Source organism: Lissotriton helveticus, chromosome 4_1 (genome assembly GCF_964261635.1).
Source record: "Lissotriton helveticus chromosome 4_1, aLisHel1.1, whole genome shotgun sequence".
NCBI lineage: Eukaryota > Metazoa > Chordata > Amphibia > Caudata > Salamandridae > Lissotriton > Lissotriton helveticus.
Genome location: NC_136063.1, coordinates 294,315,774 through 294,343,313, shown reverse-complemented (window position 1 = coordinate 294,343,313; position 27,540 = coordinate 294,315,774). Strand labels below are relative to the sequence as shown.

General features: G+C 43.6%; 1 protein-coding gene across 1 annotated transcript in view; it reads left to right on the top strand.

Moving 5' to 3' along the window:
• Positions 1-27,540, top strand: part of FAM91A1 (family with sequence similarity 91 member A1) — a 217,413-nt gene that overhangs the window by 172,090 nt on the left and 17,783 nt on the right. Inside the window, exons 21-22 of the mRNA XM_078686797.1 lie at positions 9,379-9,486; positions 23,152-23,272. Of these exons, the coding sequence (XP_078542923.1) occupies positions 9,379-9,486; positions 23,152-23,272 (229 nt within the window). The remainder of the gene's footprint in view (positions 1-9,378; positions 9,487-23,151; positions 23,273-27,540) is intronic.

The following is a 27,540-nucleotide window of genomic DNA, read 5'->3' as shown; positions in this document are numbered from 1 at the left end:
TTGGTTTGTACGAGTGAAATGTTAGCCTAACTAGAACGTTCCTGAAACCTGTGTTTTTTTCAGTGAATTTCTAAGGTTTGTTAACTAGTAGTCATGTTAGCAGTGTGGTGGAGAAAGGTGTCTGGGCCTCTGACTATCTCTCAGTAGGTACAAGGAGGGCTTCTTAGCCCCCAAGGTCCCTCTGGAGTAAAGTGGACTTCAGCCCCCAAATAGTGTGGCAGGAGGTGCGTTTGCAGAGTGGTGGATAAAGGGGGTATGGCCTCCAAAGACCTCTTAGCAGTCCAACTGTGTGGGACTTAATGGAGGTAACAGGAGGGGCAGTTGGCCCCAAGGACGTCCTTGGGCACCAACTACCCCTCCTATTACCTCCAGTAAATCCCACACTGCAGGATTGCTGCGTTCTGATAGCAGACCACGCCCCCTTTCTTCACCACTCTGACACACCTCCTAGTGCGCTCTTGGTTGGGAATGAAGTCGCCTTGTCTCATGAGGGTCCCTAGGGGCCTCTGACCACCTCTCCGCAATCCCACTGTGCGGGGCTTACTGGAGGTAACAGGTGGGCAAGTTGGCCCTTAAGGGTCCTCGGCATCGAAGGGGACTACATCCCCAACCAAGAGCACCCCAGGAGGCAGGTTTGCAGAGTAGTGGAGAAAGGGGTGGGGCCTCCGGCAAGTTGCCGGCTTCATTTTATTTTGTATTTTAGGTAGGGGGGCTCCCCTTCCCTTTCACCCTTTTGGGCCCCAGGTACCCCATCGGCTGGGACCTGACCCATTTTTTTTCTTAAATTAAAAATGGAGGGAGGCCCCCCACACGAGGCCGATTTTGGTCCCGGGAACCCCATCCCCCAGGGCCAGGCCTATGTTTCTATTTTAATACACAAGGGGAGGGGGGCTGTGCGGCCCCCATCCCCAGTATGATTTCGGCACCGGGGACCCCACCCCCGAGGCCTGGACAAATTGTAAAAAAAATCTATTTTTAAGGGGTGGGGCCTTTTAAAAAATGTTACTTTATTTTCAAGTAGGGGTGCCACGTGGCCCCCTCTCAAGGCCAATTTCGGCCCCAGGGACCCCATTTCCTGTGGAACCCCCTGAGCATGCCTAGGGGGTCAAGGTGTTTCTACCAAAACCCCTTTTCTTGTGTTTTCACCTTTTTTCTTGTGACTCTGTTCAACCGAGTCACAAGATGGCTGCCAATACTTCCTAGTTTGAAGTGTTGGCAGACAATCAGATTGCAGGCACTAGATCAGGAGGGTTCACGGATCCTCGGCGTCCCCATTTGGATAATAGAGAAATATTTACATTTCTCAGGAGCTACACCATTTAACAAAAAGAGTGCTTTCTGAACCAAGAGCTACCTTTTTACCAAATTTGGTGTAATTCCGTTCAGCAGTTCGGGCTTTAGCCTTGTCTAAAGTTTCCTATGGAAATTAACATGGACAAAACGCATTTTGGGATCCCCTTTTCTCTCAGCCCCTGCTTGACGAATTACCCCGAAACTTTCATCACAGCTGCTACCTGACTGCCACATTTGTTTTGAGAATTTCACGAAGATTTGTCAAACGGCGCCAAAGATATTGGCAAATCAAAAAACACTTTTCTTATGGAAACTAGGTACTAACTATAACTACCTTTTGCTACGGAGTCACAGGGGTGTTAAAGTGTGTGCCAATTGTGTTACAATTAGACCATTTTACCTTGTTTTTAGGGAAAGAACACTGGCACCTGATTAGGCACCCTGTGCACAACATTTGATGAACATCAGTACAAGTGGCAAAAAGTGGGGGTGACCATGACAAAAAGGGGCACTTTCCTACATCCGCAAATTATGGATATCTTTTAAAGATTGCTTCCTTGACAGATTGCACGGCCAACTTTGCCTGCCCTTCACTTATTTCCAACTATATCTACTTTACCTCCACCCCCAGCACCCCTTTCCCTGTAATTGACCCATAGCTGTCACACAACCACTGGGCCTGCAAAAACCTAAGTACATGGGGATGAAAACTAATCTGATTCTGAGTATTTAGATTTGGAAGAAGGTGAACTCCCGCAAGGAGACCACGGAGGCAATAATGAGTAATAGGATTACTATATCTTACCAGATATCTGAAATAGCAGGCACCTGTTCATAAAGTGACAATGTCTTGATGTGAACGCTGCAACGGACTCAGCAGTGCCTGCTATTCCAGATGCCTGCATGGAAGATGTCCTGCAAAGGCACACCAGTGAAGAGTACAGCAGTTATCGCCATACTCCATGTGGAACATGCCCTCACTGATGTGGAGTGAATGCTTCACATTGCTGGGGCAGAAGGTGATGCAGGCAAACAGTCAGCATGCTATGAACATAATCAATTGTTCCGATGAATGTATGTCTTTTGTCTTTTCCATATAAAATCTAATTGACCTGTGCACATCTATCAAGTACAACTATTTGTCTCCAGTTATTGTTAAATATGGGAAAAAATCTGTAGAATGACAGATTCATTCCGATGGAAGTCTGTAGGGACTTTATGTATTAATTTAAGGTTCTACAGAGCATGACTTTGTCTCTTGTAACGTAGATAAAGGATTCTTTCATAGTAAATTCTTGCATTTTTCCAATCCTCCTTGCTGATGTTAGAGGCAGAGAAACATGGTTTTCCTATAGATGAACTTTAGGTGTGCTGTGTGGATCGGCTAGAAGGGAGGTAGCATAAGCTAAAACAAAACAGTGTTGAGCTCCCAGGGCACTGGAGGCCCCTGTATTGGTGAAACTGCACCTGTTCGCAAAGTGCTACAGTCTTGATGTGAACGCAGCAGCCGACTCAGCAGTGGGGCAGGCAGTCCTCAGCAACCTTTTCCAATAAAGGTGAAACTGCTTCCTGCTTTATTTGAATTATCATGTGCTGCTTACTATTCAAACATGTGAATATATATAAGCTCCAATGCTGGAGAAGAAATTAGTTATTCACCTGTAAATTCTGTTCTCCAGCTTTGGTATCTTTCATATACGCACATGCGACCCCCCCCCTCCTCCCCAGTCATAGGCTTTTATGTGTACATATAAAGTACCTTTCTCACACTTGTGCTACAAAATCTGAGCTATGGTGGCTTCTAGTAGGAATAGGAGATCTTAGCACTCCCAATTCTTTTGCTGGCGTTTGTGTGGTTTCAAATGAGGTGGATGTGCTGTTAAATAAACACTGGTGTTGAGGCCTATGGCCATTTTAACACTATTTCCTGGCATTTTAAATTCACTGGGAATCCAAGCCTGATGAATGATTCAGGCATTTGAATATATGAAAGATAGCAGTGCTGTAGAACTAGAGTTAAATGTAAGTAAATAATTTATTATTCTCTTAAAAATTAATTGGGGATGATTTATTTTGCACATTTCCTTGTTAGATGGTAGACATGTTTTGACATAAGACAACTGAATTGGTATTAATACTGGTGAGATCTAGTTCCAAAATTATATTTAGAGCTTAAACTATTTGTTCAGTTAGCTAGGTATATTCACATTTCACTTTATGAGACAGTTGCTAAATATCACTATTTACAGGCTAATTTAGCTCTGTAGGAACTTGCGTGAAGAAATGTTCAGCGAGTAAGGTTAATCATGGGGCTGTAAACTGTGCTCACCATGGCACCAATTCCGATCACTAGCTTTAAACTCTGTGAAAGCTACCTTTCCTGTCTGTGACCCAGCCCTAAAGCTCAAAGATATGGGAGTAATAAGACTGGCCAGGGCAAATTACAGGCGTAAACAAATTGCTGCTAAAAAGGACTGGGAAGAGGGCCTGTGGCAGGATTTGAAAGTTGCTTGTTCGGCAAAGAATTCCAAACTTTTTTGGGAAATCTTTAAGTGGGACATGGGAGGTTATGGAGAGAGTCCCCACAACAACGTTGACCGTAATTCCTGGGTCGACTATTTTAAGCCCCAATATGCTGCCTGTGCAAATGATAACAGCTTAGGCGATCACCCACATATTGTGTATAAGGAACCTCCCTTTTCTTTGAATGAGGTGGACAGGGCGCTGGATCTAGTCACTGAGGGGCGTGCTACCGGAATGGATTGTGTCCCTGCAAATTTATTCCTGAACAATAGAAGGCGCTGGCGTCTTTATATCTTTTATCTGGCAAACGCCGTAGCTCAAGGGATGGAAGTGCCCATCTCTTGGAAAGGCGCAGAAATTGTGCCGGTATACAAAAAGGGGGACAAGTCACTTGCAACCAATTATAGACCAATAAGTCTAATCGACTGTCTACAAAAAATTGTGGGTCGGTTGGTTTTGGGCAAAATCCAGTCCTGGATGGATAATGACAATATTTTAAGTCACCTCCAACCTGGGTTCCGCCCAAAAACAAGCACCATCGACCAGGTCTTTAGATTCATCATGTTATATTGGCGCACCGTGGTCTTGGAAAAGGGCACTTTGTATGCCGTTTTTGTTGATCTAAAAGCGGCATTCGATCTGGTCCCTCGTAATATACTATGGAAAGTTTTAGCAGATCTGGGGATGGCACCTGATTTGTTGAGTCTGATTGTCCGCCTGCATGAGGATACTTTCGCGCGGGTACGGTGGGGATCCCAGGGGGAGGTCACCGAGCCCTTTCCGGTGGAGCGAGGAGTAAGGCAGGGTTGTGTTATGGCGCCCACCCTGTTCTCGCTCTTCGTGAATGGGGTTGCGGATTTCCTCTCCCTGGTCCCGACCGATGCCCCCGTGATGTCTGGCGAGCGGGTCCCGATCCTCATGTTCGCGGACGACACTCATATCATCTCAAAGATTCCGAGTGGACTCCAGCAAACGCTGAAAAGGTTTGAAAATTTCTGTTCGGACAGGGGACTAGAAATAAATACTACAAAAACAAAGTATATGGTTTTAACTGGTCGCAAAACATGTGGGTCAAATAGACCTTTTAGAGGGCTGATTAATGTGAATGGCTCCCCGTTGGAGCGTGTAGACGCTTTTACCTACCTGGGGGTGTCCCTTCAGAAAGACTTGGGGTGGTCCAGCCAACTAGATATTGCGGTTCTAAGACTCCGTCAGCAGGCAGGTATTCTTCTAAAAAAATTCTCCACTTCAACAACTAAGCCCATTAGTCCGTTACTTGAAGTATATGGGATGAAGGTCCTAGGTTCGGCCTTATATGGAGCCGAACTTTGGGGCTTTGAAGATCTTAGGAAATTAACGCTAGCTGAAAATGAATTTCTTAGAAAAGCTACTAGCGTCCCCATAAGTACCCCTTTAGTGCCGCTAATGTGGGACCTTGGAAAAAAGGCGGTCCAGGACTTAGCCTTTTTGCGTCCGGTTCTCTACTGGCGCCGGCTGTGGACGACTGAAGAATTACAGCATTATGCTCAAGGACTGAAGGAGGTAATGGCTAAGGACACGTCCCAAAAAATTCATTGGCTTAAGAACATCAAGTTGATACTTTCTAGGTTAGGGATGATTGACTTATGGGAGGACCCAGAAAATGCCAATTTTCCCTCTAAAAAACTACTAAAAGAAAAATATTGGGAAATGGTGATATCTGAAGCAAGGTCAGAGGGTCTCTCCGCACATTTAACTAGTCGCTTTATGGACTTTAAACCCCTACCGAAACTAGAACAATACTGGGACATTATTGCCAAACAACAGGATCGTAAGCTCTATTTCCAGCTTAGAGTAGGATCACTCCCAGTAAGATCTTTTACGGTTAAATGGTCAGACAAAAGTGGAATTGATAGATGCCCCAACTGTGAGGAGGAGCAAGAGACAATCAGTCATTTTTGATTCTTTTGTCCCCTATATACAGCCCCCAGATCATTGTGGATTAAGCCTTTATGTAAACTACTAGGGCTCCAAAGACACGCTGAGGCTCTTAGAATTTTAACTTCAGACCCGATGCCTACAATTGCTGTGGCTAAATTTTTTAAATGGGCATGGGTAATCCGCACAAAATACATAGCAGTAAAAATGTGAAGATCAAATTGTATGGTCTTAGCACTTATGGGCCACCACTTGTAAAGTTTGCACAAGATTCCCCTGTACTAATGTATGTTTATGAAATAATTTTATATCTTTTTTAAATTGCAATTCGACATAGTCTATTCTAGTTTAATACTTTTTAGGAAAAATTATTTATTGTATGGATTTTAATGTCTTTTTTATCTTTAATGGTGTAATATATGTATGTATACTTTTATGACTTAATTGTCGAATAAAGTTTGTGAATTGTGTCTGTGACTCACTAGCAACCCTGCCTTTGATAAATTAGAACAGAAAATCAAATGATTGTCTCAGGAATCTAAGACAGAGGCTTTTTGAATGTAAAAAGAAGTGCACCAGAGTGCCCGGACAGACTAAATCGCATGCCTGGGGGTATTGAGAATGGAAACATCTAGGAAAAGGCTAAGGTTAGTTCCTCATCACCCAAAAAAGTTCAACAGTGGATTTAATGTTTGTCCACCTGAAAGGTAAAGCTGTACCCACAAATCTTGTAGCAGTTTTTTGGAAAGAGAAGAAATCCTGTTCTTGTGGCAACAGAACGGAAGTGTGTGGTGACCTCCTGTCTGACTATGCCTACCAGAACCAGAAAAGGCAGCTAACCTGATATAGGTCTAGTATGTGCCAAGAATTTTCAGCACCACGATAATCCGAAAATCCAAGACCCTGCATGTTTTGATACATTTTAGTGAGCTAACTGAAAATAAAATAGTAAGGTGGCACAAATGTTTCAAACAATGTACAGATCTTTTATTTCAGATGACATGCAACAATAGCTTTCATCAGTTACAGTAACTGAATTGGCCCGCATTCTTTTTGCATAAACGTTTTCATTTGGGCTAATTGCAATAAAGAGACAAGATGATCTTCTCAGTGCGAGGTATACATTCCTCGGTGACCCCCATTGCTCTAAAGAACAATTCATCCTATCCAGAATTGTGTGGAGAAAGATTGCAAACCCTAATAATGAGACCATTGTAAGATCAGACAGTGCCTTGTAGTATCTGTGTGAGAATTTCGTCAGCCTTTCAGATAGGACTTGTGATACCGTTCATGTGAGGAGAATTCAGAATTCAAATCAGAAAACTGATATGAAATAGACACCAGCCGCAGTAGTGCCACTGGGAAAACGGCTGTTATGATTTTCTGTTGTGCTTTTTTATGTGGTTGAAATGAAATTCCTTGGCCTCTGCTTTAAGTAGTGGAGATCAGTGTTTCTGTGTATATTGCCTGACTCAATAGAATAGTAGGTACTTAATTAGGGAACACCTGAGCTAATGCCATCCCCATGAAGATTCTCTTAAAATTAGTTTCCTTTGAAAACTGTCTGTGCCATGCAGCATATTAATGCGTTTTAGGACTAGGTACACAATCTTAGGAAAACCTGGACTGATTTTAAATACGCCTAGGTGCAGGGGAGATGTTTGGTGTACCGTTGATGACTCTCTCTCTCCTGCTTTTGAACCCCGAGAAGCCTGAAGCATTGTTTTCACACCGGTACAGAGGGAATGTGAATGACCGGACAAATAGCACATTGAAACCCACGCCTCCCTTTTTAGTTGCTGCTCCTAGTTTGGTACAGAAGAAGGTAAAGCTCCTGGTTTAACCCACTGCTTTATTGCTGTGCTGGAGGATAGTGATACTTCAGCAAGGCCAATTACAATTCCTAGGTTTTGGGCCCCTTGCACTCCAGTGAGTTTTCTGCAATTTTAACTCTGAAAACTCCAATCTTGCAAGAATCACACTTTCCAGAAATTCTTAAGTACAACATACCAAACGACCTGACCAGAATAAAACCCCAGACCAATCTGATAAATGGTATGACTTGTAAAGCCATCAGTGGGCCCTTGTTCCTCTTGGACCTTTTTCGACTCTGTAAAAGCTTTTTACCAAGTGCTCCCAAGAACACCGTTCGCGGCCTGGGCACCAAGAAGAAATTTGACCTCCTTGAACTCAGCAAAACAAGAACCAAGCCAGGGAAGCTATACTCTGCACTCAAGGACGCCTAGCATTTGCCTCTGAACTGCTCCTTTAACATTTAGCCTATTCTTTATTGCGTTAAATGTGACCTGAAGATTGGTGCGTATGATTTTGTTCAGCTGTTAAAGGATTTAGCTTTGGAATGACGACTGCTCAGTGTCTGCACTAAGTCCTATGAGGCCATTACTTCATGGACCTATATTATTATGTGCATTCATAAGTCAGTCTAGCAATTATCATTGTCTGCCAAGGACAACCATTTTTTCTGACTTATCCATTCCCCTTTAGGATAACATTAGATTCAGTAGATTCTCTCATAATAATCTTTTACTCCAGCATCTTTTATCAAGTTTTCTAAAGAGTGTTGTTAAAGTTGTTTTTTTAAATCCCTAAACCCCCAGCACCACCTCAGAATGTCTTGAAAAAACCCATACTACTGATGTGTGAGGCAGAAATACTTTAAGAAGACCATTGGATTGCCTTTGAGTTCTCTTTGTGATAGTGTTGCTGGCCCTTAGTCATAGAATATTATGGAATACGACCACACTCCTCTCTTACATGAACATTTGTTAAAACATATAGAAAGAATGGTCTTAATTATAATAAAAATTGCCCTAAAGTAGAATACTATTACAGAAAATAACAACTTTCCCAATCTATGGGACACAAGAAGTTGTAATAGCTCTTATTCTTCGCAGGAGAAATGTGACTAAATAGCCACTAATAGGTTTTAGCACCTGAGGCCCATGCATACTATGTAGAGTAGAGGTATTCCCTCTCCTGCCCCATGTCTAATCTACTAATAATGAAGGACTCCATGGGCAGGTAGACGTCAGGACTGGTAGACCAGTCCTTGTCCTGATCCCTTGAAATTCCACCGACTACGATGGAATAACAATGTGATAGAATTCTACACAGAGATACCGTTTGTGCCAAGAAGATTTGGATAAACACTTTTATCCATCACTTTTATGTTGTCTCACCACAAGCACTACCCCATACCATACGTTCTGCAGGATTTCCGGCCCGCATGTATTCAACAACCGGTCCCAGGTAGGATGGATGGGCTATTCTTTTTTTGAAGTTGCATACTCAAGCCTGTTTTGGTAATACTGATTTGCTGTAGCATTCTCCAGTACCCCAATATTAAAATTATTTTTATCGCTACATGATTTTGACAAATTAGAGATCTGAACCCTCCTTAATAAAAGCTGCAGGCACAATTCTAAATGATAATATTAATGTAATTGTTGTTTCTTCAGTCAGAATGTTAGCATGCATGTTTCATCTGTCCAGAATTAGATTATGTCTGACCTTTTCTCAAAGTCGCTGTTTTATTCCCATACCCAGCAAAACAAACCCTCTCCCTCTGCCTGTCACAAAGAGGACAGAGCTGAATTTGACCGAACCATTTTTTCTCCCTTGTAGGTGAGTCTGGGTTGACCTCGGGCTCAGATGTAAATGGCAGCACAGAGTCATTTGAAATGGTGATAGAAGAAACCACCATTGATTCTGCAGTCAAGCAAAACTTTGACGGTAACAGCACTGAACGAACTTTAATATAACATGAAATGTATCCGTGGAATGTTACTTCTGTCTTAAAATGAATTGTCTTTTACCATTTTAAAATTCCCAACAATGAATAACATATTTGCATAACTAGGCAGGTGAATGTTGTCTCTTCTTTCTTAAAGTAAGTTCACTTTGCAAAAAATCTTCAGTTAAATTAACCTTATGCAAACTTGGTGTGTGCTCAGCTGGCACAAAAGGAGATTTGGTTATTGAAGATTGGAAAGGGGAGGTATACATTTCTGGGCCAGAGACCTAAAAGGAATCTGTCTGAGATTGGGATATAAGGGTTGGAAATGAGAGGTGTTACCCAAGTGGTGTGGGGAAAATGGCAGAACTGCAGGTGAGCCAGATAGTAATTTGGCAAGTGTCTTCTCTCTATGTACGATTGTATGTTTTGGGATTTCTAAAGCACACATCTTGATGGTTAGCAACAAAGTGCTGCACAGGAGGGCAAGCCATAGAGGGGATGCATGGGTGGAGAGGACAGATGGAGGAGGTAGAGCTACTGGAAGGGGTGAGAAGTCCGACTTCTCATCCCTAGGTAGTGTTCCTTGATGAAGTGAGTTTTCAGTTTCAGTGTTGGTGCTATTCTAATGTCATACGGGATGCTGCTCCAGAGCCTGTGACGTAGGCGGAGAAAGGTTGTGTTCAAGGCATATGAGCTGCAGATCTCACACTTAGCATTAGATCGCCATCTGCTGTTGGGCTCGGATGATTGCATGTTGTCGTCTTGGAAGAAGTCTTTGTAGTCACTATATAGGTGACTCCTCCCTTGGACGATAGTGCGCATGGGCATCGACTCCATGCTTAGATTGTGTTTTTTCTGCCACTGAGTTCGGATTTAACTTTTCCGCTCTGGTTCAAAATCTACGTTCTAAAGTACTTCGAAGCGAAAAAACGTACTTAAACTTTTCAGATTCACTTTTAAACATCTCGACCTTTGACTCGACTTAATCAGCTCAATTCCGGTTGTCGACGCAGGCCGTTGGGCCTATCCACGCGTTGAGGCCTACAGCTCATGGAAAGGATGTCATTCAAGAAATGCCCCCAGTGTTGAGATAAATTTCCACACAGGGACCATCACAAGGTCTGCAACCTGTGTTTATCACCGGAACACGACGAGTCACCCTGTTCAGCCTGCGCTTCCTTTCGATCGAAGAAGACCATTCGAGATCGAAGAGCTCATCGACACATCATGCAGAGGTCACCTCCGAAACCAGTGGACATCTTCGACGAAGGCCCAAATGTCCCAGAAGAAGATTCCGAAGATCTCGAAATTGTGTCTGAGGTAGATGACTCAGATGACTCCATCACTCCGGGTCAACAAGTGAGTACTACTGCCTCTACCCCAACCCCCCTCCACGATCAAAGGCTATGGTCAACACTCCGCCTGCTGGGCCCAGTCGTGACCGAAAACATACTTCAGGAGCCTAAATTGTCTGCGAGGGGTTTTAGTATTCAGAGATAATTGGCGCACATCAGGTAACGGTGGAGTAAACAAAGGATACTGAAGTAGGACGGTGCAGCTTGGTCAGGGGGAACCCAAAACCCCTGAGAGAGTGGATCCAAACCACCCTATAAATTGTGAATACAAGGTCCAGAGCACACGTAACGATAGTAATTATAGCACATATACGGTGTAAGTAACAAGGTCCCTTAAAATGCAAGAACACGAGTAAGAAAACAAGATTGACAAACAATGGTTCAAGCTTAAGGTTTTATAAGTGGTTGTGGTCCTCCTTCAAGAGGAGAACCAAGAGAAACCAGCTGACACGTGTTTCGTCAGAGGGGCCGTTACCCGTGACTCTTCAGGGCTAAAAAAAATCTATATTGGTGGTTCATAAATTTGCTGTAGTCCGCATCCGGTTACAGCAAATTTACAAACCACTCCGTGCTGCATTTCAGCTTTTGACCTTTGTTACCATGACGGCATTACCCGCTCGTCATTTCTAGATTTCATTATTACATGGGATTGTACGACACACTCCCGGCTTATCCTGCCTTTGCCCAACTCGATTAGGACCGAGTTGGAAATATCACCGGTCCCCTGATACCGCTCCAATAGAGATTTTTTCAGCCCTGAAGGGTCACGGGTAACGGCGCCTCTGATGAAACACATATATGTGCTACAATTACTATTGTTACGTGTGCTCTGGACCTTGTATTCATACTTTAGGAGCCCCACCCTCGAGCCCGGCTCCGAAGAAAATTGAAAAGCCTTCTGGTAGCTCGGGACCGAGCAAACCGCACGTGCCGATCCCACCAGCGCCGTCGGCACCGAAACCGAAAGAAGTCCCGGCTTTGAAACCAGTTCTGACACCGTCGACTTCAAAAGATAAATCTGGCCCGAAAACTCCCATACCGAAGAAACCAGCTTCAGCTCCGATACCAAGATCTTCGGCCCAAAGCCTAGGCCACAGGACTCTATTACGCTCCTAAGGCTAAGGACAAAAACAAACAACAACCCCGCTCGGAACCGAAGAAATCGGCGCCGAAAGCGGTTCCTCCAGAAGAGGAGCTTTTTCATCCTGATCCTAAGCAGAAACAGATCTATATTGATCCAGAGACAGGACATGTCACCACTGCACCATATAGAAAGAGGAAGTTAGACACAGCACCTGCTCCTCCAGTACCTGTGAAGAAGAAGGACTCTGCCACATCGCCTATGCACCCTTCTTCTCCTATACTTCCCTCTAACCCAACTCCTCGCCCAAAACCTATTACACCTCTAATTTCTCCACCTTATTTTTCTCCACCTCATACACCCCCTCATAATGATGATGACGATGATGACATAGGGGTATGTGGGACCTAAATGATCCTTTTACGTACCCAAATAATCCAGCTGATTGGGAGTACCCTGTCCCACAGGACATACCGGACATACCGGACTGGCTGGAGTCAGCAAGCGATACCGTGGCTCCGCTTAGACAGATTAAGCTTAAGCGCTTGCATGACGCTCAAAGGTGGTTCACTGAGGACCTTAAAGTCCAGAAGCTGGGTCTTAGGCAGGCTGAGCGCCGGTAACGACGCAGCTATGCCCCCGACATGAAACTGCGTTTTTTAACCCTGCTTAAACAATAATAAAACAGCGGTCCTGCAAGCTAAGACCACTTATTTCTCTAAAAAGATTGTTGACTCCGCCACTGGAACCAAGGATATTTTTTCTATTGTGGAGGAACTGTCAAACCCAGATAGGGTTATCATTAAACCTCTCCCTTCCCGTGCACTTTGTGACTCCTTAAATCTTTTCTTCGTGGAGAAAATTGCCAATATTAAAAACAGCATTTTGTCCTCGGCCCCGCTCAATCAATCAATCAATCAATCACTGACATTTGTAGAGCGCACTACTCACCCGGAGGGTCTCAAGACGCTTGGGAGGGGGGGGGGTGCTGCTACTGCTCGAACAGCCAGGTCTTGAGCTTCTTCCTGAAGGAGAGGTGGTCTTGGGTCAGGCGCAGGTCGGTCGGGAGGGAGTTCCAGGTCTTGGCGGCCAGGTAGGAGAAGGATCTTCCTCCTGTTGTCGTTCTTCAGATGCGGGGGACGGCGGCGAGGGCGTGACTGGCTGATCGGAGGTGGCGCTTAGGAGTGTAGAAGTTGATGCGGTTGTTGAGGTAGCTCGGGCCTTGATCGTGCAGGGCTTTGTGTGCGTGGGTGAGGAGACGGAAGGTGATTCTCTTGTTGACGGGGAGCCAGTGCAGGTCTCTCAGATGTCCGGAGATGTGGCTGCGTCGGGGGATGTCGAGGATGAGTCTGGCTGAGGCGTTCTGGATCCGCTGGAGTCTCTTCTGGAGCTTGGCGGTGGTTCCGGCGTAGAGGGCGTTGCCGTAGTCCAGTCGGCTGGTGACGAGGGCCTGGGTGACCGTCTTCCTGGTTTCGGTGGGGATCCACCGGAAGATCTTCCGTAGCATGCGCAGGATGTTGAAGCATGACGAGGAGACGGCGTTGACTTGCCTGGTCATGGAGAGGGAGGAGTCCAGGATGAAGCCCAGGTTGCGTGCGTGGTCTGTCGGTTTGGGTGCGGTGCCCAGGGCGGGGGGCCACCAGGAGTCGTCCCAGGCGGAGGGCGAGGAACCCAGGATGAGGACTTCCGTCTTGTCTGAGTTCAGTTTCAGGCGGCTGGTCGTCATCCACTCGGCTACATCTTTCATCCCTTCGTGAAGGTTGGCTCTGGCGGCGGCGGGGTCGTTGGTCAGGGAGAGGATCAGCTGGGTGTCATCGGCGTAGGAGATGATGTTCAGGTTGTGTTGGCGTGCGATGGTCGCGAGGGGGCTCATGTAGATGTTGGGCGCTCCACCCCCCTAGGGCCGACTCCTCCCTGCTCTCCCCCAACCCCATGCAGCTGACTCAGATTCCTCCAATCTCGGAGATGGAGCTTCTTGCTCTCTTAAAGAAGGTTGCTTCTGGATCCCCTACGGACTGCTGCCCTCCCTTGATTCTTCGTGAAGCTTTTACAGCCTGTCCTTCCCCCCACTCTGGCACTGCTGAACAACTCGCTCTCTGCTGGCCTAGTTCCTGGGTCATTTAAAAGAGCAGAGGTTGTGCCCATTCTGAAAAAACCTACGGCAGACCCCACGGTCATGAGTAATTTCCGCCCCATCTCCCTTCTCCCCTATCTCAGCAAGGTCCTGGAGTCTCACGTTACTAACATCCTGAGCACTTTTATTGAAGACTCTCACTTCCTTGACTCCCAACAGGCCGGATTCAGACCCAATCATTCCACGGAATCCGTCATTCTCTCAGTTATGGAGGAGTTGCGGAGAGGGGCTGATTCCAACACCAGTCAGGTTCTGGTGCTCCTGGATTTGTCAGCCGCCTTTGACACGGTCGACCATGATATCCTGGCCGGCCGTGTCAGGGAGGCTGGCATCCGGGGCACCGCCCTTGACTGGGTTTGCTCCTTTTTGAGCAACCGCCGTCAGGCGGTTCGGCTCTCAGTTTTCTGCTGACGAGGTCGGGCTAACCTGCGGCGTCCCACACGGCTCCTCCTTATCCCCTCTTCTTTTTAATTTATACCTGACTCCCCTCATTTGTTCCTTACGAGGCAGCTGTGTCACCGCATTTAATTACGCGGATGACATTCAGCTGGTCTTCGATAATAACTCTTCGGACCAATCCATTGATAACTTTCAATCCACTCTCTGTCATATCAGTGACTGGATGGGTGTGAATCACCTGAAACTCAACCCCGACAAGACAGAGTTGGTGCTTGTCGGGGGGGCTGCCAACCCTTGGAAATCCATCTTTTGGCCCACGAGGTTGAGTCTTCCCCCCCAATCCTGTCAACTCAGTAAAAAGCCTTGGGATCATTATCAGCAATGACCTCACGATGAAGCCCCAGATCAACGCAGTAGTCTCTTCCAGTTAAGAAAGATCCGAAAGATTGCCCGTTTCTTGACCACCGAGGCTCTCACCCTGGTCCTGTTGGCTTTAGTCACCTCTAGGATAGACTATGCCAACTCCCTTTACGTTGGTATACCGGCATACCAACTGAAGAGGTTACAACTTGTACAAAACCAGGCTGCACGGCTTATCCACCATCAGCCCAGACACCAACATGTCCGTCCTCTGTTAAAATCCCTCCACTGGCTCCCTGTTTCTGAGCACTGCAAGTTCAAACTGGGCTGCATTATTTTTAAGTCCCTTGCAGGTACAGGCCCCTCTTTTATTTCTTCACTACTGCACTCATATGTTCCCTCCCGCAATCTCCGTTCCTCCCATCTGGCCTTACTTCTGGCCCGACCTTTAAACGCAAAAAACTGGGCGGACTAAGGTTCTCATTCCTTGCCCCGGCTTTCTGGAATACTCTCCCGTTAGGTCTAAGACTAGCTTCCCCCTACACCCATTTTAGGTCCCTTCTTAAAACCCACTTGTTTTGTAATGCCTACAACTAATGCTTCTCGCCCCACGGACTGTCTGTTTTCCTTTTGCTTTAGCGCCAAGAAACCGCTGGGTGTAAGTTGCGCTTTATAATTTTTTTTTACATTACATTTTACATTACATCCCAGATCCACATACATATCCCTCAAAACCATCTCCTCGAGAAGACAATATTGGTTTTGGACACTTAATTAATAGGGCTGCCATCTATCATGGAGTCACAATGTACTCAGCTGAGGCAGAAGAGGATTTTTTATTAGATACTTTTGAACAGTCCCAAAAGTCAGTACAAATATTACCTATGATTAAAGGGGGCCATTGAGCATGCCCCAGCTGTGTTTAAAGATCCTGTATGTGCCAGGATTCTAAACCCCAGGATAGAAAAAAAGTATAGGCCTGCTCCTGGAGATCCTGCCTACATTAAATGACAGCTACCCTTAGATTCCCTAGTTGTTTCTAATGCTAGAAAGCGTGCAAACTCTCAAACCTCAGGAGAAGCCCCACCTCCTGATAAAAAGTATAAGACTCTTCAGGTAAAAGAGTAGCTGCCCAAGCAGCCAATACCTGGCGCATAGCTAACAGTCCATCACTGCTCGCAAGATATGACTGAGCACATTACGATCAGTTAGAAACACTACTACAACATTTGTCTGACCAATATAAGACACAAGCAAATGATCTAATCCAAGAGGGTAAGCTAATCTCAAATGAATCAATCAAATGTGCCCTTGATGTAGCAGACACTGCCTCCTGAGCAATAAATACCAGTGTCATCCTTAGACGCCACGCATGGCTACGCATCTCTGGTTTTAAACAAGAGGTCCAGACTACTATTCTTAATGAGCCATTTAACCAACAACTTTTTGGCCCGGCTGTTGACACTACACTAGAAAAGATGAAGAAAGACACTGAGACTGCCAAATCTGTGGGAGCTTTACAATCCCACAAACACGAGGCATCTTTCGTCGCTCCTTTTGCAGAGGAGTCTCTAAACAAATGGGAGCAGACAAATCATCTTCCTTTAAAGCCAATACACAATCATCCCCTAGCAGAGGATATTTTAGATGCGGATACAGGGGAAACAGCAATAAAGGAAGAGGTCGAGGTAACAACACCAATCGTACCTCTCCCACCACAAAACAGTGACTTCCTTCCGCTCCCCCCACAACATTCCACTCCTGTCTGGGTGAGATTAGCACAGTTCCTACCTGTCTGGAATTCCAACACAACAGACAAGTGGGTGAGACAAATTATCCATTATGGTTACTGCCTAGAATTTACAGCTACCCCTCCATATATACCACCCAGACAGCGTCCCATGTCTGCAGAACATCTTACGCTGCTAAAACAAGAGGTTCTCTCATTGCTTCAAAAAGACGCAATAGATATAGTTTCTTTACAATATCAGGGAACAGGGGTTTACTCGCTGTACTTCCTAATTCCCAAAAAGGACGGGACACTAAGACCAATTCTCGATCTCAGGCCCCTCAATCTATATATACACTCAGATCATTTTCACATGATCACTTTACAACAAGTGCTCCCACTGTTACAACAAGACAATTTCCTTGCCACACTAGATCTCAAGGATGCCTATTTCCACATTCCCATACATCCTTCTCACAAGAAGTATCTAAGGCTTGTACTAGAAGGAAAACACTATCAGTTCAAAGTACTTCCATTCGGGGTCACAACTGCACCCAGAGTGTTCACAAAGTGCCTTGCAGTAGTAGCAGCACATCTCAGAAGACAACAGATCCATGTCTTCCCATACCTAGATGACTGGCTTATAAAAGCCAAGTCATTCAATCAGTGTGTTCAACGCACTCATCAAACCATTCAAACACTACACAACTTGGGGTTCACGATCAACTACACCAAGTCGCATCTCCAGCCCTCTCATATACACCAATATCTGGGGGTTACAATAAACACCTCTACAGCTGTAGCTTATCCCAGTCCAGCCAGGATAGCGAGCATTCAGACCTTAATCACAAAATTTCAAGATCAACACTCTCTCCCAGCCAGAGTGTTCATGCAACTCAAAGGCATGATGGCATCTTGCATGTTTATTATGCCATATGGAAGACTTCAAATGCTTCCCTTACAAGAATGTCTAGCCCATCAATGGAATCCGGCTCAAGGACAACTTACGGATCTGGTGTTGGTGGACAGCCGTACACATCGCTCTCTGCAGTGGTTGAACACCAAAAATTTGTCCAGAGGGCGGCTGTTCCTCGAACCTTTTCCACAGATAGTACTTACAACAGACACGTCTCTCACAGTATGTGGAGCCCATCTCCTAGACCATCATACTCAGGGAAGATGGACCACTCAACAAAAAGTGCTCCACATCAATCACCTAGAGCTGCTAGCGATATTCCTAGCACCAAAATCTTTCCAAGTACATGTACAGAAGAAAGCTGTCTTAATGAGGACGGACAACATGACAGCCATCTACTACATACAAAAATGTTGGAGGCACACATTCTCTGCAACTGTCACAGCTTGCACAAAGCATTTCGAGATAGGCCATTCCACAAAAAATATATCTTCTAGCCGAACACCTTCCAGGAGTTCACAATCAGATGGCAGATCTGTTAAGTCGACAGACACAACAGATTCACAAATGGGAACTACATCCACAAGTTGTTCTGCCATTTTTCCACAAGTGGGCCAACCAGACATAGATCTGTTCGCCACACACGAAAACGCAAAATGCCCAACCTTCGCCGCCAGGTTCCCACACCCGTTGTCCAAGGGCAATGCGATATGGATGAATTGGTCAGGCAGATTTGCGTATGCTTTTCCGCCACTCACACTAATGACACTAGTGGTACGCAAGCTCCGGCAACAGTCTCTCAAACTAATCTTAGTAGCTCCCACATGGGCACGCCGACCGTGGTTCACAACGCTGCTAGAACTATCACTACTTCCGCACAAAGACTGTGCCTGTCTCCATCCCTGCTAACGCAGAACCATGAAGAGTTCAGGCATCCAGATCCAAGTCAACTGAATCTGGCGATATGGCTCCTGAAGTCGTAGAGTTTGGTTACCTTATCCTGCCACCAGACTGTATGAACATCATTAAACAAGCCAGACGACCCACTACTAGAGCTTACTATGCTGCAAAATGGAAAAGGTTTGCCATTTACTGCACTGATAATCATATTGATTCATTAGATGCTTCCATCCAGAATATCATTTGCCATCTACTGCATTTACAAAGATGTAATTTACTCATCTATACCTTTACATCTTGCAGCACTTGCTGCGTACAAACAAAACAGACAACACTTGTCACTATTTAGAGTCCCTGCAATTAAGGCACCCTCTCCATTGTGGAACCTCAATATTGCTCTTACCAGGCTCATGGGACCTCCATTTGTGCCTTTACACAAATGTGAACTACAATTCCTCACATGGAAAACAGCTTTCTTAGAGACCATTTCCTCTCTTAGAAAAGTAAGTGAAATTCATACTTTCACTATACAAGAACCATTTTTACAATTACATCGTAACAAAGTGGTCCTCAGAACAAATCCAAAATTCCTTCCTGAGGTAATCATGCCATTTCATCTTAATCAATCAGCGGAGTTACCAGTATTTTTTCAAAACCCAGACTCCGTAGCAGAAAGAGCTCTACACACCCTAGACTTGACAAAAGCCCTTCTTTATTACATTGACAGAACTAAATCCTTTCGTAGAACAAGACAATTGTTTGTAGCTTTCTTACCACCACATAAAGGCAATCCCAACTCTAAATCAGGTATTGCAAGGTGGATTGTCAAATGTATCCAAATATGCTATCAAAAAGCAAAACGGACATTATCAATTCCTCCTAGAGCGCAATCCATACGCAAGCTAGGAGCCTCTATGGCTTTCTTAAGGAACATTCCCTTAGAAGACATCTGTAAAGCAGCAACATAGTCTACAACACACACCTTCACTAAACACTATTGTGTTGATGTGCAAGCCAAGCAGCAAGCTGCTGTAGGCCAAGCTGTCCTCAAAATTCTCTTTCAAGCTACTGCAACAGATACAGGTGACTACAGCTAGGGGAGACACTGCTGTATAGTCTATGCTAAGTGTGAGATCTGCAGCTCATATGCCTCGAACGGAAAATGCTACTTACCATTATGCATCTGTTCTTGGCATGTAGAGCTGCAGATTTTCACACGCCCACCCGCCTCCCCGGGACCTGTATCTGTTCCAGTTCTATCCTAATTAGATATACACACATGGACATCTTTTTCTTTCTACTAACTCCATCATTTCCCATCATGGCGAAAAACAATCTAAGGATGGAGTTGATGCCCATGCGTCCAAGGAAGGAGTTGCTTATCTCGTGACTACAAAGACTTCTTCCAAGACGACAACAACATGCAATCATCCAAGCCCAACACCAGATGGCGATCTAATGCTAAGTGTGAGAATCTGCAGCTCTACATGCCAAGAACAGATGCTTACTGGTAAGTAGCATTTACCTTTCTTGTTTTTTCCTTCCTGCATTATTTAGTCTTTAATCTGGCGATGTGTGAGCCCCTCATCTGGCATTGACCTCCAGGAATTGTAAGTGTGTTAGCTTGGTAAACATGGACCTTGATTTAGACTGCTTTGAAAGAGCTACAGCCGATCTTCAAAATGATCCGAGCTATTAAGAGAAGCCAATGCACAGCCCATAGCACCCGAGGTGATGTATCCAATTTCTTCAACTTTGTGATGAGCCGTGCTCCTGCATGAAGGATGTATTTCGTGGGAGCGAGGGTTTTCTTTAGGATGCCATTGACCAGGGCTTTTGCTGTACTGGGGCTATTGGGATAACTGTACATCAGGGAGGGTATCTCTCCAGCCATAGTAATATTTTTCATTACAGTTTGTCATAGTTTTTTGTTGTAGATTACTTAAATTCACAGGAAATGCTACCAAAAAAGTTCAAATAAACCACGGATGACTGTTGCAAGATCTAGAGTCTGAAAACCTAAGTTAGAAAAGTCCAGCACATTCATCTGACTATAAACACACAGAAAACTGCAAGTCCATAAATAGAGGTTATGTGGGAGTTAATTTATTAAAGCATTGTGTGGTCACCCAATGACCATGTACCTCTTTGACCTATACAATGAATCTAAAAATACAAAATGAATGATACCCCAATTCTGCATTCTTAAAATCATAAGAATTGCTACAAAAAAGTTAAATTAAACCACAGATGACCTGCCTCATTTCTAGACTCTAAACACATACGTTAGAAAAGTCCAGCACATTCATCAAACTATAAGTACATGAAAAACTGCAAGTCCACAAAATAGAGGTAATGTGGGAGTTCCTACCTATTCTACATTCTTACAATATCAAAAGCCTCCGTTATTTCTAAATCTACTGTTAGTTTTAACCGCATGCGTGCATCCGTTTTTCCCGCTGTATGCGGCATTTTTCAAATTACCGCGATTCATGACGAGCTCAGCTCGTCATCAGCACACGGCAGGTAACGCTGATGACGAGCTGAGCTCGTCATCAGCATGGAAGGGGTTAATATTATTTCAAGAAGCATTTCTTACTCCAGCACAACTTTTATGTTCAAAATATCATATAATACAGTAGCCAATACAATAGAATATAATGATTTGAATATGTTCAGTATCAGAACTATGCTCCATAGGTTTTCATATCTGAATGATTTTGTGAACAAGTTATTCAGCCAATAAGTGTGTTACAATACTAGGGCACTTCTCAAAGCTGAAAGATAAGAAGAGATAACAAAACTGACAAAATATAATTATAGAATTATTATTACCCATGACAAGCAAGTAGTTATAGTGTTGTCTTGCCAAAGTTAGAAACATAACAACTGGCTAGTAAAACCGGTCTTTACATTAACATTGAATAGTCTGAATTACTTAGAAAAAAGTCAGTCCAACATTTTAGTGAGGAAACAAACATGTACACATCAGACTTATAAGTAAGTATGCAAGTTTTAATACATTGTATGTACTCAAAATTATTCACCCTCTAGTATTGCTCTAAAGTTCTTAATTATCCTAAAGAGAAATCATCTGGAAACCGGGTTGATATATCAACAGTGTAATATATGTTGAGCCAGCAAAACTGTACCGGAAGTCAAAATAACTTTTCAACCGAAATTACATGTGTCACCATAACTAATCACAATCTCTGGTAGCATAACAAGATTAAAAAAAATAGTGTTAATGGGTAAATTGGGCAAAAAGGATTAAACAAATAGATACCAGGCACACCTATATTTAACTTCTTATGAAAAAATATCTAATAGACATCAGCTATACAATTTCTTTTAATAGTAATAATCCACTTCTACTCAAGTTTAAATGTGGTGAATCTGCACACCAAGGCAAAGAACAAGATAAAACCATAGCAAAGAAACCATATTGGGTAGGACATAAGTGGTCAACCGTTCACACATACCTCATCTATCAGATGCAAAATCAGTCACCAATTGGTTTTCTCAGAGCTAATTTGAGACATTTTACCGCCTCAGTGGTAGGACATCTACACACATATCTGAACTAGATATGAATTGTACTAACCACAACAGCCACATTTTCGTGGGCATCCATGGAAGCTTTACAAAGTAACTTTGAATTCAGAGGGAGAAAAAACTAGGAGTCACTTAAACACGTGTATTCAAGTCACATTTAGCAAGATAGACTGATGAATACATAAGCCTGTATCTTGCCAGCACATAGGAATACATTTTATACACCTGATGTTTCCCTGTGGTAAATATTTGTACGTCAGGGCAATATGAAACACTTTTAAAATTTCTCTTCACAATTATTTTGAAACATGCATATTTAATTATTATGTTCAATGAATCACCAAGTTCTAAATTATCAATTGACAGATGCTAGTTTTTTGACCAAGCATTTAGCTTATTTATTTCCAAGAAACTGTTAACTTTTTGCCAGATCAGCACTTTCCCAAGTATTATATTAGTTGACTTAGTCCCATGGGGCAATTGTATACAATTAACTTTCCTTACTAATGTCTACCTAAAGAGAACAATCTCAAGCCTAATTTGGGCTTGTGTGGTAAACCCTGGAAAGGAGAACAGGACTCCAAGCAGAGAGCACTGGGCAAAGTGTAAGCAATTGGCACATTTTCCAAAAACATCGTATTAGCATTAATCAGTGTAGGTATGAGTTTAGCTTGGACCACCAACAGGATTGGTTTTGCAAAGGGACTCTCAACTGGAGTTGCATAAGTATTTATTTGTCCCTAATATTTTCTTCGCCCTCTTTCCAATTTTCAATTTGAGAAAGTTCCACTGCTGAAGGGAAACAACTGCTGTTTTTTATAGAAACATGTCATTCTATTTAAAGGCTACTGCAGGAAAAGTGAACCTGTCTATAAATCAGCCTTTCTATCACCTTTCTAAAAAGTTTGGCTTACCCTTTAGGAGAACTTTACCCTCTCGATTTCTGTAAACCTTACAGTGTTGTTAAAATAGTGTGAGTAGTGCATTATTAGAGGCAAAGTCAAAATAGAAATAAATGCAGGGAAAGTGAAGCTAGGAAGTTCTGTTATCTATTGCATTCTTTATCCCATTCTTCCACTCAGCTGTATCTGGTTGCAGGAATGCCTTTGTACTCTTCCTTCTGCACTAACCTTTTGTATCACAAGATGAAATGCTCAAATAAGCAGTAGCAGACTTGTTGTATAGTTCTTTTAGTGCCCAGCAGTAATGGACTAGTTGTTTACTTTTTTTAGCGTCAACGGAACACCAGTGGGTCCCACTCGAGCTGTCCTTCGGAATTCCACTTTTCAATTCAGAACTGAACAAAAAAGTCTGCAGGAAGGTTGCAGCCCACGGATTATGCGGTAAAGACAGGTGTGTAAATTTTCATTTTTGCAACTTGGTGCCACTCTAAAGATATTAATAAAAAAATTAGCATTATCTTGTATTCACTTCATTACTAAACACTAAGCTAAACAAGTAATGTGTCAAGACAGTTGCAGTCGACGGTAATGCTGTTAAAATGCTGTAGTTCCTAGTGATGGGATAATCTTAACATTTGACAAATTGTGGTGTAATGATTTGGATTGTTTAAGAGGTTTCCTGTCATGTTTTCTGATGTGTCATTTCCCATCCCCTGCGCATTTTGGATTCCCATTACGTGTAATACTATTTCCTACTAGAGTTCATAGCCTGACACCGAAACCAAGGGAGTTGATGAATAATAGAAATCTGAACAGTAAATCTAGTATTAAAAATACTACCCTTTTCTTTTATTATTTCCTGGAATTCTACAGGAATACACAGCATTGTGTAACTGGATGACACTAAGGAGTTTATGATTGTTTATAACATTATATACATTAATAAAACTGTTCTAGGGAAAAGCCAGGGTATTTTGTGTGGGAAATACAGGCTGTAATGTTCCATGAGAATGAATAACTAAGTGGAGTTCTATTATCCTCAATTTCAACAAGATGGGACTTAATAGTCTTAGCTCCTAAATCCTTTCAGATCTCATTCAAATACTCAAATTGGCTTTAAAAATCTCTAGTGATAATATTTTAGGAAAATAATGCTTTTCAATGTTTATATTTACCTGGCTAGATAATTCAGAAAAGCTTACTAGATTGTATTTTATCACTTTGTACGCATGACCATAAATAAACCTGATAATGTTGGGTGACTGTTAAATACGTTTTTGAATAAATTTGGAGGACATTGAACAAGTTGACGCAAAATAGTATATTCCATAGATGTAGATAACAAACCAAGAAGACCTAACGATAATATGATGCTTTTAGAGAGAACCGTTAACCCTGCCTCTTTGGCAGGTTTCATTGTGGTAGTCCAGAACATTTGTCCCATTTTCCAGTGAGTAATCGATGAAACTCCTTGCCTATACACTTCTGACCCCTTTATTTCAACTTATTTGTACATTTGCCATAATAAGTCGAGTTGGAAATGATTAGTTGCCCCTGAGGGTCCCGCTTAACCTCACTGTGAAGAAGTATCTAATTTGGAAACAATAGGCTCTATGGAGGAGAACGTTCTCTGAACAGCTGACATCACCTAGGGACTTTGAAGATAAAAGTCTTATACACTGTGAAACAAATGCTCTCTCACTTTTTTAAGTTTGTAACCAGATAAAAAGGTCTGTTAAAGATTTACTAACTAGGAAGAATATTAACGAAAGAATTGGACTTGGTAAAATGGATTTCAATAGTACTGAAAGAACATAAAGGACTAAGAAATGGAGATTTGAAAAAAGCAATATTTCTTGATTTGTCTTTCAACGCAGTGACCATCAAAAAAAGATGTGCAGGAAGCCAAAGAACGGGTTTATCTAAAGAAATGGATGGATACTTTAAAGTGAGCATACACTCACAACTCAACAAAAATATGGGTTTCTAAATTAGGTGAATTGTAATAGATGGATGTCAATTTTCAATTTGATTTTCTGTTTGCCTGGAACTACAAATTATCCCAGACATATGGCATTAGTCACCTAGTGTGTTTTTTAGAGGAGCAGCCCTGATGATCCACATAACTATCATATGATAACATTATTAGACAGTGAAAGTAAACTTTTTTTTTTAGTCTTTTTATTGAAACAAAACAGCTCCATCAAAAGACACATCAGGTATTAGCGAAAAAGCAGTGGTCTTCATACATTAATTGAGTAGAGTACAATAGTCATTAATGGGTAGTACCACAGTCTACCCCCAGGTCTTGCCCCCACAGAACATAAGCTGGTCCACTAATCCGCCCCGTCCTCTCCCCCACCCCTACCCTCCCTTGGCCAGAACCCGCACCCCTACCTCCCTCCTCCCCCATTCCCTCGGTGGAAAGTAAACCTTATGCTAATATATGATTGGCTAAACTTGAGATTTGGGTGGAAGAAGCTGAGATTGTGTGGTTTAGGATGGGCTGTGAGACTCTTGCCAACATACTTGTACACAACATTATAGCTCAAAGAACAACCGGAAGCCTGCAAGGTCGTATTTGACACTGTGACTCAAGCTACACTTTCGAAAAAACATATGGGTTTGCATCAAGATGGGTGATGGTTTCAGAGTGACAAAAAAGAAACCAGCTTATCAGGTATTCAAGCAGGTTTACATACTAGACCCATTACTGTTTAATTTAAGTACAGCTGATGTGGGCAATCAGAATCAAGGGATTAGGCATTTTCCATCAACTTTGGGAGTTCCGTGTATATCCCTGTTTTAGTATACAGATTACTATCCTTCCAGACACCACCTTCATCAGATTGCAAAGGGCACTGGGGGCGGTGAGCGCTTTCAGTAAAGTAAACAACTTGGTAGTTACTGTGAACAAAAATAAAATAATAAGTTCCAGTATAACAAATGTTTCTTTTTGCTCGGTGTGGGTGGAGGCAAGTCTAGATCAATTAAGTTGGGGACTCTGCACTCACCCTTCTTACCTCCTTTCTCTCAGCTAGAGAATAGAGGGTGTGCTCGGACACACTAGAATCAGGAAATTTCTATCTTCCTGGGGGAGTCCCACTGTTGTGAACGTATCTAGGACCCTAATTAAATATTCCCGATTCATGCCCTTATGTGGTTATAACAAATAATATCCTTATAAAGGCATAAGAATCATATCCATATTTAGTCATAGCCAATGCAGTCCAAATATGGCAAGGTTACTCCCATAGACTCTTAGAAAGTACAACGCGTTCTTGAAACAAACCAAGCCTCCAGCTGCCCGGGAATTCCCCCTGCTTTTGTTTTGATTTGTGCAAGAACTCCTGGAGTCCAGAAAGAACTGTAAGTTCTTAGTGACGTCTTATGTCCAACCTTACGTCAAACTCGGCACCTTCCAGGTATAAATATACCAGCGTTGCCTTAAGCAAACACACGGTGGTTTGAAAGAGATCGGCTATCTACTTGCCCGACGCCCAGCTGATGCGAGTGCTGAAGGAAGCCAACCCTCCCATTGACGCACTGAGAGAGACGCTGTCTTTTCTCCTGGCGAAAAATCGAGCTCCAGTGTTTCCAGTCACCCTTGCGGGTTGCTGGGAGATCGAGTCCTGAGAGAGAGATACAAGACCTCCTTCATTCTATAAATCAAGGTACGGAGCTGATTAGATCCTTAGATACAGATTCTTGTCAAAACTATCTTAACTCACTTACTCCTTCCCACGTATTTATTTATTATTTATTTAAAGGTTTTGTACAGCGCGTAGTAACCCTAGAGCATCCCAGCGCTAAACCTGAAACTCCAAGGGTATCAGCAGTGGAGGGAGTTTATGGGTGAGGAAAGAGGAGGGTCTTCAGTGATTTCCTAAATTGAAGGAGGTTGGGTTCTAATCTCAGTCGTCTTGGGAGGTTGTTCCAGAGTTTGGCCGTGTGGACCGAGAAGCGGCGGCCACCGGTCCTGGCTTTTTTGACTCTGGGGACTGTGATGAAATTTTCTCCGCTGGACCGGAGGGCCCTTTCCGCTTTGTAAGGGATAATGAATTCCTTAAGGAGGGGAGGGCCGTTGTTGTTGAGGGTTTTGTGGGCCAGACAGAGAGCCTTGAAGGCCACTCTTTCTCTGACTGGGAGCCAGTGGAGAGACTTGAGGGCTGGTTTTGCAGATGATCTTGCTGGTGTACCGGTCAGAAGGCGTGCGGCGGCATTTTGGACTTTCTGCAAGGTGTTGAGCGTGGCTTCGGGAGCTCCCAAGTAAATTGCGTTGCAGTAGTCCAGTCTCGCCAGAATGAGGCCCTGAATGAGAAGTTTCTTGGCGTTCGCTGGGAGCAAGGGGAAGACCTTTCTGCAGGCTCTGAGGAGTCCGAAGCATGTTCCTGCAGTTTTTGTTGCCTGAGTTCTAAAGCTTAGGTCGTTATCGATCCAGACGCCTAGGCTTTTGACCTCTTCCTTAGCGGTGGGGGGGTTGCCCAGGCAGTCGGGCCAGAGGTGAGGCGGCAGGGAGGGTCCTTTGTGGCCGAGCATCAGTATCTCGGTCTTTGAGCCGTTTAATTTTAGTGAGGAAAGGTTCATCCAGCGGTGGACTTCAGTGAGACAACTGTGGAGGTCAGAGGGGGAGTGGTGAGGGTGTGAGAGGGTAACCACCAGCTGGGTATCGTCAGCGTAGTTGATTATTGATACGCCGAACGGACTAACCAGTTTCTC